Raw genomic sequence first — 13,937 nt, 5'->3', positions numbered from 1 at the left:
CTCAAATCTCTCAAAGCTGACCAGGGAGAGAGGAGTGGCATGAGAACATGGTGGCCTGAATTAGTATAGCATTGCTTTGAGAAGGCAAAAGTTTGGCCAAAAGGGAGGTCAAGAATGGAGGTCAGAGGTCTGCTCAACACACACTCACTAGTGAAGCAAGGCTCAGGTTTTTATGTCACAGTTAGCTTCAGGTGTCAACTGACACAAACCTAGAGACACATGGGAAAAAGGAACCTCAAGTGAGGAATTTCCTTCATCACTGGTATGTCTGTGGGGGCATTTTCTTAATTGCTAATTAACGAAGGAGGGCCCAGCCCACAGTAGGCAGTACCATCCCCAGACAGCTGGTCTGGGCTGTAAGACAGAGGCAGTTGAACTTGAGCATGGAAACAAGTCATGTTCCTCTGTGGTCTCCGTTTCATTTCCTGCCTCCAGGATCTTGCCCTGATGTCCTTCAGTGATGGGTTATGACCTGGGAGTTGTAAGATGAAACAATCCCTTTCCTCTCTAATTTGCTTTGGGTCACAGTGTATCACAGGCAAAGAGGGGAACCGGAACAGGTAGAAGCCGTTTCTTCTCCTTACCAAAGGAACCCTGCCAACCAGCAAAGACTCTGTTTCATTATAGAGCGCCTTGACGTTGATGGCTATTTCGGTGGCGGTATCTCTCGTAAGACTCTGGAAAAAACAGTGACAAGGACATGTATTTCCATATTAAATTAGGATTCCATCTCAGTTAAGGAAAGTGTAGACAAATGTAAAGGGCACTATTAAATCATAACTTGGTGAAATGAACCGCAGAACGGATTTTACTAGTGTAACCATTTCAGCTGCTTTTTGTTGCCCTTGTGGTGAGCTCACATACTGATGGTATCTGCTTAAAATTCCACATGATATAGCTTATCTCTGCCTGACCAGTTTTCCAGGAAATTATGTGTTGCAGTAAAAGTGTTCTCCCATGATTCTTGAGTATCTTTCACCATATGCAATATATAAAATATACATTAAGGGGCTAGAGAGGTAGCTCAGTAGTTAAGGGCACTGGTTGCTCTTCCAGAGGACCCAGGTTCAATTCCCAGCACCCACATGGCAGGCAGCTCACAATCATCTGTAATTCCAGCCCCAGGGGATCTGATGCCCTCATCTGGCCTCCAAGGGTACTGCATACAAATGGTGCACAGACATACATATTCAGGCAAACTCGTACATTAAAATAAAATAAATACACATAATATATAATGCAAACACATAAAATACAAATAAGTGAAATCATTTAAAAATGTGTTAAGTGACTTTTAACATTACTGGTCACCAGCAGACAATTATAGTAGTCAGGCTATGGGAGAATCAAAGGTTATACAGATTTTTCTACTGTGTAGAGCAGGCGGAGTCCCTTACCCCTGCATGTCGATTCAAGGGCTCACTGCAGTTCTATTTTCACTTGGTAGTTCCAAATGCATTGATTTTTGAACTTTAATCATCAGTAATGATATGTAGTTGAACATGAGTTTGGGTAGTTTCAAATGAATAATTCAAAGAATAAAATGATGGTATCAGCGTTCTCTAGACTACCCGATTGTATAGCAGTTCACATTCCAGGAGTTACATTGTGTCCACTCCATTATCAACACCTACGCTAAAAACTACTGAAGCATCGACTTACAATTCGGCAAAAAAGCGAAGCTCTGTGTCAGAGCGCAACCGAGAAATGACTGAGCCTCTCCAGCCAAGCGCACGTGGTCAGTTCGAGGTTTGCCTTTGTTTAAGATGCAGGGGAAGAGGGTAAAGGAAGAGGAAGAAGGAAAGATGACAGCAGATGGAAGACGTCAGCCCGTGAGATGACTCAGCAGGTAAAGGTGCTGGCCACCCAGCCTGCCGACTCAGTTCAGCCCCCAGAACCCACATGGTGGGAAGAGAGAACAAGCTCTTGCAAGTTGTCTTCTTATCCCCATGTGTTCTGCGGCTGCCCTCCATCCCCCAGATGAATGAATGGATGGATGGATGGATGAATGAATGAAAGAAAGAAATGTAATAAAACAGTAGAAAGACTTGAAAGGAGATGTCAAGGTGGCAAGTGATTAAAAGTGAAATAGAAGGAAACTTAAGAGCAGAAATTACAAAAAAAAAATATGCAGGAACAGGCCAACAAAATTTGTGGCCACAAATTTACTCTATGCTTCTTGTAAAACTCATGAAGAACCTTGTGCTGGTTAGTTTGGCAACTTAACACAAGCTAGAGTCTTCTGAGAAGAGCAAACCTCCACTGAGAAAATGCTTCCATCAGACCGGCCTGTAGGCTAGTCTGCTGGAGCATTTTCTTGATGGATGATTGGTGTAGGGGGCCCAGCCCACAGGGCTCAGTGCCACCTGGGGGAAGGTGGTCCTCCAAGGTATAAGGCAGCTAAAGGTGAACCTGAGAAGTAAGCCAGTAAGCAACATCCTCCAGGGTTTCTGCTTTGGTTCCTGCCTCCAGGTTCCTGCCTGAGTTACTAAGCTAACTTCCTGATGGACTGTCATGGAGACCTGTACGTCAAATAAACTCTTTCTTTCTCAAAGTGCTTTTGGTTAGCATTTTTTTTAAAAGATTTATTTATTAATTATGTATACAATGAGTGTTCAGTCTGCAGGCCAGAAGAGGGAACCAGATCTCATTGTAGATGGTTGTGAGCCACCATGTGGTTGCTGGGAATTGAACTCAGGACCTCTAGAAGAAGAGCCAGTGCTCTTAACCTCTGAGCCATCTCTCCAGCCCCTTGGTTAGCATTTTAATCACAGCAACAGAAGGACACTGTCATCTTTCACAGGGAGGATCTCTACAGTATTTTACAGTAGTTGAAATACCAATGGAATCTGTGGAAAGAGAATTTACCATCAAATCCTCACCTCTGGGAAGCGTGGGTTGGCTTTGTTGAGGGCATGCGAGCATGCATTGACTGCATGAGCCAGTTCCTGCTCCAGCAGACAGTGAATTGTGGCTGCATCACAAATCCTAAGAGTAAAAATGAGACAAACAATTTAGGGCATTGCTGAAGGCCAGCCTTTTGAAGCGTTTCCCTTGCCTGGTGACAGCAGTGCTGAGAAGTGAGAAAGGCCACAAACACAGTGTGGCTTTCAGGTCTCTAGGACATCCACTTGCCTGCTGGTTTACTGCGGGGCTGGGTTGAGCCGAGGGCCCTGCACATACTAAACTGGTGCTCTATCAATTACACCCCAGTGCGGAAATTGCCAATGCAATACACCAAGGGACAACTTTACCGTATTTATCATCTATATGCTAACTGTTTTATATGTATTATAGAATTTACCGTTCACAGCCTATGATGATAAATCTTCTCAAGTCTGCAGATGAAGACACGGAGACTCGCAGAGACTGAGTATGTGTACAGAGCCACTAAGTGGCAGGCTGAGAATTTATCACTCCCACTCGGAAGCTATGTTAGGTGAGGAGGGGTCAAGGATCTTGTCACAGCCTCTCTTCCACTCTGAATAGTGCTGCTGTAGTGATTTTCATATCTTTTGTTTGTTTGTTTTGTTTTTTCAAGACAAGGTTTCTTTCTGTGTAGCCCTGGCTGTCCTGGAACTCACTCTGTAGACCAGGCTGGCCTCAAACTCACAGAGATCCACCTGCCTCTGCCTCCTGAGTGCCGGGATTAAGGGTGTGTGCCACTACCACCTGGTCAATTTTTATCTTTCACATTCATCAAACTCATTTTTTTTAAAGATCTCTTCCCTTTCTGTCTAGAAAGATAACTTACGTGTGGTCTCTAAATCTTTAGTGTGTGTTGCTAGACGTTATGCTACAACTGTTTATTCTGTCTCGTGACCTCTTGTGGGAACATGGTTCATGTTCCGACTTCTTCCAACAGCCATCCACAGTGAGTAGAGCAACACGTGAGTAGGTAGTACAGAAATACTAATAAAAACTGCACTGTGTGGCAGGGCAAATTCACCATCATTTCCCAAGCTATGTAAGATATAGATTGCAAAGAGCATGTGTGGAAGACCTGATAAAGAGGACAAAACATAGCTGAGGCCCACAGGAGGCAGCTAATGAAATAAGCTAACACACCCCTTAGTAATACCCCAAGCAGCAAAAAAAACGACCTTCAAGAAGAAAACACAACGGGCTAAGATCAGAGTTCTCCCAGGCAAAGCTCCAGCAGAAGCACTTTACCTCGTAATGAGTTCCTCTGCAGCCTGGGAGCAGAGCCGCATCTGCGACAACTCTTCTGTGGCCAGGTCAACGGCGGGATGGATGTACACGTTGGTTCGAAGAACTGGCTTACTGGAGTCACACTTCTGCTTGTCTTCCCAAGACTTCAGAGTGCTTTCAAAGGCCTATTCAAACCCAGGATTGCAAGGAATGATTGAGTTAGAGCTCAGAGACTGACACAGCTAACTAATTAACCATCTCTCCCTCCCTTTCTCTCTCTCTCTCTCTCTCTCTCTCTCTCTCTCTCTCTCTCTCTCTCTCTCTCTCTCGTGTATTTGAGATGGTCTCGCTGTATTGCTCTGGCCTGGAACTGAGTATGTAGGCTGGGCTGGCTTGAACTAACAGAGGTCGACCTGTCTCTGCCTGCCACATGTTGGAATTAAAGGTGAGTGCCACCATGTCTGGCAGTTAACAATCAATTATCAGATTACCAATTGTAAAAACTGTGCCACTAGTACAAAATATCAACAATAGGAATTTATGTATTCTGGGGGTAGAAGGAAAGAAATATATAGGAATAGAATTAGAGTTCTATGTACTTTCTGTTTAATTGCTAGGTGAACCTACAAATTGTAAAAGATAAAAGTATTTAATTTAAAATAAAACTGAGTAAACCTTTGCTCATACTTAAAAGTACAATGAGCTAAATGTTGCAAATGTGCTAAATGGCATATTTAAGAGATAATTTAAATTCCTTTCAATGTTTTCTATTTTTTTGTAACTTTCAACTTTTAAAAAGAATTTAATAAAATATTTGGAGGACAGAAAGATGGCTCAATGGTTAAGGGCACATACAACTCTTGCAGAGGACCCAGAACTCACATTAGATGCATCATAATCCCTTCTAACTCTAGCTCCACGGAGATGCACTACCCCCGCCCGACCTGTGTCGGTGCTGAACTCATATGCACAACACTTCCCCCAAGGTACACACAATTAAAGATTAAAGTGAAAAGACTGTCACGTACTCTGTCTCTGGTTAGCATCTGAGCTCTGTTTTTGTGCACAATTTTGATGATCCCTGGAGGCTGAACCCATGCTTCACCATCCACCTGCACCGGGACTCCCTCATCACCAAATATAGTGATCTTGACTGTACGGCACTGAAATAAAGCCAATATGTCATTTGAGAATCCAGATCAGCCTGAGAGTCTCTGTGGAACAGAACGTTACCCTTTACCGTTGCAGTGAAACAGTGACATTAACAGGACAGAGAGGCGGTGCTCTACAGTTTATGTGTGCAGTGAGAGACAGTGCTTTACAGTCTATGTGTGCAGTGAGAGGCGGTGCTTTACAGTTTATGTGTGCAGTGAGAGGCAGTGCTTTACAGTCTATCTGTGCAGTGAGAGGCAGTGCTTTACAGTCTATCTGTGCAGTGAGAGGCAGTGCTTTACAGTCTATCTGTGCAGTGAGAGGCAGTGCTTTACAGTCTATCTGTGCAGTGAGAGGCAGTGCTTTACAGTCTATCTGTGCAGTGAGAGGCAGTGCTTTACAGTCTATCTGTGCAGTGAGAGGCAGTGCTTTACAGTCTATCTGTGCAGTGAGAGGCAGTGCTTTACAGTCTATCTGTGCAGTGAGAGGCAGTGCTTTACAGTTTATGTGTGCAGTGAGAAGCAGTGCTTTATAGTCTATATGTGCAATGAGAGGCGGTGCTTTGCAGTTTATGTGTGCAGTGAGAGGCAGTGCTTTACAGTTTATGTGTGCAGTGAGAGGCAGTGCTTTACAGTCTATATGTGCAGTGAGAGGCAGTGCTTTACAGTTTATGTGTGCAGTGAGAAGCAGTGCTTTACAGTTTATGTGTGCAGTCAGAGGCAGTGCTTTACAGTTTATGTGTGCAGTGAGAGGCAGTGCTTTATAGTTTATGTGTGCAGTGAGAGGCGGTGCTTTGCAGTTTATGTGTGCAGTAGTCATCTGGGACCACTTCCTCCTACGCTCCATGACCCAGGACACAAAGCGCACCTTGCTCTGGAAACCCACCTGTGCTATGCGGTGATGCTGAAGTTTGATGACCCTTGAGACCGCCATCTGCACACTGTCGAACACAGCAACAACTTCCAGAATCTTGTCATCAAATGATGGTGCGGCAAATATCTAGAAGGGAAAAGGGATCCCGCTCGTTTCCACCAACAGGTTAGGTAGAGCGCAACACCAAGCCCCCAAACCCTGCCTTACAGGTACCAAAAACCTGGAAACAGACAGTGAAGAGGTAAATATCAGAAAGTAAGAGCCCAAGGAAGTAATCACCGAAGAAGACAGCTTAAAATAAACATACTTCCAAAAAGGGTTTCAACATCCAGAGGATAGTCAAACATCTCATCTGGCACTTTCTGGACCAACACATTCCTAAATATTTCACCTTGACATGAATGTGGTAAATACTTCACATATAATTGGTAGACATCTTGATAAGATGACATACAATTTTTCAAAATTCACAGGGATCCAAAAGTTGATGCTGAGAAACATGCAAACTGTGATCTTGTGTACTTAGCATGTTTTAAAGACATTCTTTCCAAGTGTTCTAAGCAATATACATTTGCGCTGTTATCGTTTTTGAAGATTTATGTTTATTTTTTAATTATATGCATGTGGGTGTACCTGCATGTCAATATGTGCATGTGAATGCAGACCAAAAAAGTGTGTTAGTTTCTGTCAACTTGACGCAGGGTCACCTGGGAAGAGAGAACCTCAATTGAAGAATCACCTCCATCAGACTACCCCCAATAGGTAGTTCTGCGTTGTATAAGAAAGCAGGCTGAGCAAGCCACGGGGTTAGCAGCGTACTCTATGAAGTTTCTGCTTCGGGTCCTGCGTTGAGTTCCTGTCCTGATTTCCCTCCGTGGTCAACTGTGATCAGGACATGAGGGCCAAACAAACCCTCTCCTCCCCAAGCTGCTGTTGGTCATGCCGTTTATCATAGCAACAGAACAAACTAGAACATGTACCCAGAAGCTGCAGTTCAAGAGATTGTGAGCTAGTGCGGGGTGCTGGCAACTGAGCCTGGGTCCTCTGCAGGAGCAGTAAGTGCTCTTAACTGCTGAGCCATCTCTCCAGCCCCGTGCCTTGTGTCTTAACACAACAACTTCTTCTTAGGGCTTTTGTGAGCATGGAAACAAAAAACCTCAAGGACAAAAACTCCTCAGGAGTACTCTGCTTTTATGTGAAATGCATATGCTCACAAAACTGATTCCCAGAACTGAAGTTCAGTCAATGTCACTCTGTTCTTGTTACTTTCTCACTTACTATATCATAAACAATTATGACGGAAAAATACTCACCCTAAAAGAATATCCTAATTAACACTTGTATTGGAAATACGAGCCCACACACTTGCTGACACTGATAATTTGTTATCAAACCACCTGGAGCCAAGGTGCTCCTCTGTTAGCAACTGTGGAAACGTTGTCTCCAGTTTTTCAAGGCTAAAATTAAGAAGTTACAGTTTGGGACTGAGGATATAGGTCAGAGTTACAGAGGTCAACTAGCATGCGCGGGGACCTCAGTTCTGATTGCTGACACACACAAGAGCGGGGGTGGGGGGAATCATGTGGGTGTTAAATAATGAACATAAAGCTCTTCTGAGGGCCTGGTGGGTGTTCCGGAGTGTCAACTTGATCTTACTCTCACTGATTTCACACTTCCAGAATATTTGAGTGCTGGCAGAAAGAATGGGCGACTCTGGCGTTATACTTCAAAAGAGCCAGAGTCTATCCACAACGTGAACATTATACCTTGTATGTTCATTTAAGCCTCAAACTGAAATCAGGGTAAGACTCTTCAGGATCACGACAATACATCACTCTCCCTGGTACGCCCACGTCAACAATTGTTCTCTTTTGCATTCTTTTTAGAGCAACTGTAAACACCACACAAATGTGACTGTGTTTTGTTCTTTCATAATACAAGGAAATACACAAAGAAAAAAGAAACAGTTCCAAACTTTGTCAGGTGTGGTGTTGCATAACTTGAACGCCAGAACTCTGAAGGAACTTTAGAGTATATCCGTGAGAGAGAATGTTGAAATAAGATGCTACGAATCTACCTCTCAGCTTCCAAACATTTGTCATGCAAATATTGACAAGAAATTAATATCATGCAGCACATTTTAAAAAGTTAGACAATCTAGTAATTTTATTACCATCGAGGAAACAAACTTTAACCCCATTACGCTACTTACATCATCCTCTTTGGTTCCGCCCCAGAAGTTGGTGCCTCCGGCGTAGCTGGGGATGTTCAATACCGCTATGCCTTGTAAACTGGGTAGAGGAATATACTGCCCGTCACACTGCAAGGTAAAGAGCTGGGAGGTTAGAACGCCTATAATCCCAGCACTTCAGAGTGGACATAAGAAGAGCAGAAGGGTTCATGGACATCCTCATCTACACAGCAAGTTCAAGGGCAGCCTGGGCTACATGTGCACGGGACATAAACCCCAGAGTTATGTGCACAATCTCTATTCCATAGCGTTCATGAGAAAACATAGGCAGTACAGATTTGATAAATTAAGACTACACTCTGAAAAAATGTCTTATATTCTGGAAAAGCTTCAGGAAATCTGTGAAAACTAGGAGGGTAGGAGAGTCTTTGGAGAGTGGGGAGCCCACGTCAGGGTAAGCACGCTTAGGATTTAGTAGGTATTCAGAGATGGAGTAAAGAGCAAGTTACAGATTTGAGTCAGAACTCAGACAAGTTAGCAGGCATAAATATTTGTTTCTCATTACCTATGTCATGATAGTCTATGTATGAATTTGCATTTTTCAGTTATTTATTTTTGTTTATATTCTCTTTGTACTTAAAGTATACAAAAGAGTATATGATAGTCATTTTAGTCAGAAAGCAGGGCTGCTTGACACATGCAATAGACAAGTCACCCTTGATTATAGAATTTAAATTTTAATGAAATCTCTCATTTATACTGCCAACATTTTTCTACTATAAAGAAGCAAACATGGTGTGATCCTATCCTGGAGTTCCCATCATTGGGACAGGATCATAAACATCCCATGACGCTCTGAAAGCTGGGGCTAGATGAGCACCCCAATGCCGCATGGCAAAGCAGTTTATACGTGCACCTTACTTCTCAGTTTGCACTGTGGCTTCTGTCTCACTCAGTAAATTTGCACCAAGCACCCTTCCACCCCTTTGCAGACAAAGATGCCATAATCTAAGTCTTCATTGGCACAGACTCAACCACCACACATGAAATCCATCTCCTCCCATACCAAAGAAGAAAACTTACCTGTGTAAAGTGATGAACACAAACAGGACTAGCACACAATGCAGGAGTCTCCTGGGGAGACTCTCTGCCCTACCATTATCTCACTCACACCATCACCAAGGAGAAAACCCACTAAACAGGCCCGCCACACTCACACTCTTAGAAAGTGTTTTACTTTTCCTTACTTTTAAAAAAAAATGGCAAAGACTTCTGAGGCTTTCTACTTCACTTTTTATATATATTAGATGTTTTCATTTATCCTGTTTTACTAATTTTAGTTTTCTTTTTTATCATTTAGCATATACTTTTTTTTTTTTTTTTAGACAAGGATATGTAGCCCAGGCTGATCCAAGCTCGTGATTCTCCTACCTCCACATTTCAAGTGTTTTGATTATAGGTATGAACCACCAGGCTGACCTAACATATACTTGTAAATATAGGTTCTTAACTTGAGGTTTGAAAATCAGGGTCTATGGATAGATTCAAGGAATGGAAACCTGTTCATTAAAAAAAAATCATCTTTTTATGTTCACTAACTAACCTATGGACTTAGCCTCACCCTCTGTTCCAAGTGTAGGCAAGAAGCCGGACATGACCTGTGATGCATCTACAGACATGCAGACTTTGATATCAAGGTAGAGATGTAGATAGCATTGGTCTTCATTTGTATTATACCTGTGATTGTATCAACAGACATGCAGACTTTGATATCAAGGTAGAGATGTAGATAGCATTGGTCTTTATTTGTATTATACTTGTTTAAGTGTGTGGGGGAGCATGTCTGCATCACGTCACATGTGCGTTGGTCAGAAAGCGACTTACAGGAAGGAGTTGGTTCTCCCCTTTTATCATGTGGGCCCCAGGGACTGAACTCTGGTCATCAGGTATGGCAGCAGGTACCTTTACCCACAGGGCCACCTCACAGGCCTCTCATTTGTTTATCATTTGAAATACTATATTTATTAGACACCCCATTAGATTCTTCTTTGATTTAGTAATAATAAAATATATATATATGTTAGTTTAACAAAATATTTAACTGATTTTCATACAACTTTCTGTTATGTCTACATATCTTATTTAATATATTAAAAACTTTATACAAGTGATCCATAGTTTCAACAGAAAGGGTCCACACCATTAGCACCTTTTAAAATGGAAAGGAAAAAGCTCTAGGTAAGATGTCCTCTTCAAAATTTGGACCAGCAACAAAGACCACTTCCAGTGACAAAGACCATTCGGCCTTTGCTGAGGCCAACAAGTAGCCATTGTGTCTTTCACTTTTCGTACAGCGCTCTATAAACTTACATGAGACAGTTGACACTTGGTTACAAAGCAGCCTTTGGATCAGGACATCAACTACAGGCCAAGGAAGCACCTGAGCATGTGTGAGGTTGGCAAGCCCTTGGTAAGTTGTTTAGAAGGTTAGCTGAATCAAATGGTTTTGTAGTTGTTTTGTTTGTTTTTTAAAGAAAGGGTCACTCTATGTAGCCATAGCTGGCTTGAAACTCCAGACCTGAATGTGGGCAAATGCCCTGTTTCCAGATCAGAAGAGCTGGGGTTACAGGCATGTGACAGCACAGTTGGCTCTGAATGTACTCTTGAGACCTCACCTTCCTCCACTAATGCATGATCAGACTCATCTGTAGGGAGCAGAGGAAGCCCTGGGTGAGTGAAACACACAGTGAATATATATTGTTGACACAGGTACAGACATGTCAAGGACCCAGCAGCCTCAGGCTCAGAGGCATGGTAAAGGCTCAGAAGGCATGGCCCTCCTCAGGGGACCAAGTGCTAATATAGACAGTATGTGCAGAAAATGTCCACCATAGCTTTCTGCCCCCTGGATGCTTACGGCCTAAAGACTGTATGCTTCTAAGAGCATGCTCCGACCAAGGTGAGCTGAACCTGTCTCTTTGATCCAGCTGTTTACCATCAATCCCACCTCCTTGTTTATCAACATGGAATAACCAGGCCTCCCTGTTCAACTCTATATACTGCTGACCTCCTGGAGTGCTGAATTTTTCCTGCTGACAGTCTAGACCACCTGACTCCAGCTTTCTGTCCATGTGTCTGTCCTTCATTTCTTCATTCCCTCATGCCCTAATCAAGTCGGTCCCTAGAGCCATGCTGGAAATGTCACTCATCACAAATTGAGGAGCATCTTTCATACTAAATTATCAATTCACTATCCACTTCTGCAACAAGACTGTGTCAGCTACTGTGTTACACACTAAGGCTAACAACAATGGTTATAGCTCTCTACCTGTTCTTAGCGAGTGTGGCCAACTGGGGACACGGATCAAAAATGAAGGAACACAGACAATGCAGTACATACAAGGGCACCTAAGTGGACTTGGGGTGGGACTGCAGACGAGAGCCTTTGCGAAAGGTGAACCTTCCTGATTTTGTGGCCACTCACCTAGTAGTCTGTATTATACTTTTATAAGCAGCCAGGAATCAAAGCAGCTGATCACCTAGTGATATTTTTAGAGTGAAAAGGACCTATGTGCTTATCTTTATGACATTTAGTTGGTAGTGACTGACTCACCTGTTTGGCTTACACCCCAGTGTATAGACAAGGCCAAGACAACAATACTCAGTTTAGTTTATTTACTTAAGTATTTAAACCTTAAGAGTTATAAATTTCTCTGTATTAGTGTATTAGCATTTTAAATAAAAATGTTCTGATCACAAAATGAAATGAGGTAGAAAATATATGCCCTGGACCAAGGATAAAAGAAACTAAGTTTACAGTAACTGATAGACTCCAAGGATTCCCAACCATCTTTTTCCTGCTCCTGCAAGAACTTAAATAACTTTCGTTGTCTGTAAGTTTCTACCTCAACTAGAAAAGATTGTCAAAATCCTATTTTTAACTGACTTGTTAGAAATAATTGGCTCAAAATAAATTATATTTTAAATTAAAATACATGTACTGCAAGTACTACTTCCAAGGACTTTATAAAACTTTGGGCATTGTAGAATTGGAACATTTAAGTGAAGAAGTCCACTATTAAAGACACTGTCCTATAAAAGTCCTTACAAGGCTTCATGTTGGTAGCCCCTGCTTCAGGAACGAATAGGATGATTTAAGGTTAAGCCTATTGTTTACACACAGGATTGACACTACCTTTAGAATACATTTAATCACTAAGAAGAAATTAGGTTAACTTAGCTCTACAAATTATCTACGTAGGATACACTAAATTGTCTTTGCTTCAAGATTAACTCACCTCAAGCTGAACCCTTTGTTCCAGATTCTTGTATGATCTCTGTAATAACTCCCGGGTCCCAAGGACTCCATACCACATCAAGTTTTTAGTTCGGCTTCTAAAAAACAAATATTGTTGTGCAATCTCAGGAAATGTTATTTATTTACTCCTTAAAGCAAAAGAGACAATAAATGAAATTAAAGTAAAATTACCTTCACGTAACAACATTAGACCCATTATTAAAATTACCTGCATTTTTCAGGGTGTTCTTCTCTCTTATTATTAAATTCTAATGAAATTTTTGCATCTAATCCAATCCCAAAGTAATTGTTCATGACACATTTTTCTGAGTATCCATCTCTAGGATAATAAGGGAAGGCACATAAAAGTCAATTTCAGGTTCATTACAACATGAACAGTTTATTTACACAGTCACACTTAAAACCACTCAAGTGTCCATTCTTTCTAGAGGACTGGAAAGCAGAGGTCATTCCCCACATACATGCCGTGTGCACAGTCACAGGGCACGTGCATAATTTGTGGTCTGAGGCAAAGCAAACAGAGCCAGGTACTGTCTTATTTTCTACTTATGCTGACGGGGGTAAGCCTTCTGTCTCCACCTAAGGCGCTGACCACACAGGCCCACTGATGACGGCCTCTATGGGAGGCCTCTGAAGTCAAGTGCCGTAGTCCTCTTTCTTAATCATGAGAAAGTCTCTGCCACTCAACCCTTAAAAATGGACAAAGAGTAAGAGAAAACTTCTGATTTCAACACATTATTATAAATATTGTTAATACTTGATTTTTTTTATTTTTATAATTACTTTTTTATGGGGTGGGTGGGTGTTTCACACATGCCATGGTGTATGTATGGAGACCAGAAGACAATTTGCAGGAATCAGTGCTCTCCTTCCACCACTGATAAAGTTCATTCTGTGGGATCCACATGATAGAAGGAAAGAATAGATGCCTGCAAGTTGTCCTCTGACCTCCAGATACATGTCATGATATGTGTGTGTACACACACTCTCCCTCTTTCTCTTAAATTTAGCTAGATTTAAAAAAAAAAAAAAAGCAAAAAGCCTGGCGGTGGTGGCGCACACCTTTAATCCCAGAGCTTGGAGGCAGAGGTGGGCAAATCTCTGAGTTTGAGGCCAGCCTGGTCTATAGAGTGAGCTCCAGGATAGCCAGGGCTACACAGTAAAACCCCCTCTCAAAAACAAGAACAAAAACAAAACAAACAAAATAAAAGGAAAATATTTCCAAAAATAAAATTAAATATACTAAATGCT

General features: G+C 42.1%; 1 protein-coding gene across 5 annotated transcripts in view; it reads right to left on the bottom strand.

Moving 5' to 3' along the window:
• The window catches only part of Dgkh (diacylglycerol kinase eta), a 185,865-nt gene that overhangs the window by 21,399 nt on the left and 150,529 nt on the right, over window positions 1-13,937 (bottom strand). For all 5 annotated transcript variants that reach the window (XM_052732665.1, XM_052732666.1, XM_052732670.1 and 2 more), the window contains 8 exons: window positions 12,895-13,005; window positions 12,667-12,763; window positions 8,390-8,497; window positions 6,190-6,303; window positions 5,181-5,315; window positions 4,174-4,337; window positions 2,883-2,988; window positions 585-677 (listed from right to left, as the gene is read on the bottom strand). In XM_052732665.1, the coding sequence (XP_052588625.1) occupies window positions 585-677; window positions 2,883-2,988; window positions 4,174-4,337; window positions 5,181-5,315; window positions 6,190-6,303; window positions 8,390-8,497; window positions 12,667-12,763; window positions 12,895-13,005 (928 nt within the window). The remainder of the gene's footprint in view (window positions 1-584; window positions 678-2,882; window positions 2,989-4,173; window positions 4,338-5,180; window positions 5,316-6,189; window positions 6,304-8,389; window positions 8,498-12,666; window positions 12,764-12,894; window positions 13,006-13,937) is intronic.

Source organism: Peromyscus californicus, unplaced genomic scaffold (assembly GCF_007827085.1).
Source record: "Peromyscus californicus insignis strain IS unplaced genomic scaffold, ASM782708v3 Scaffold_12__1_contigs__length_115047231, whole genome shotgun sequence".
Classification (NCBI taxonomy): Eukaryota; Metazoa; Chordata; class Mammalia; order Rodentia; family Cricetidae; genus Peromyscus; species Peromyscus californicus.
Note: the sequence above shows the minus strand (reverse complement) of the source record. Positions and strands in the feature narration are given on the sequence as shown.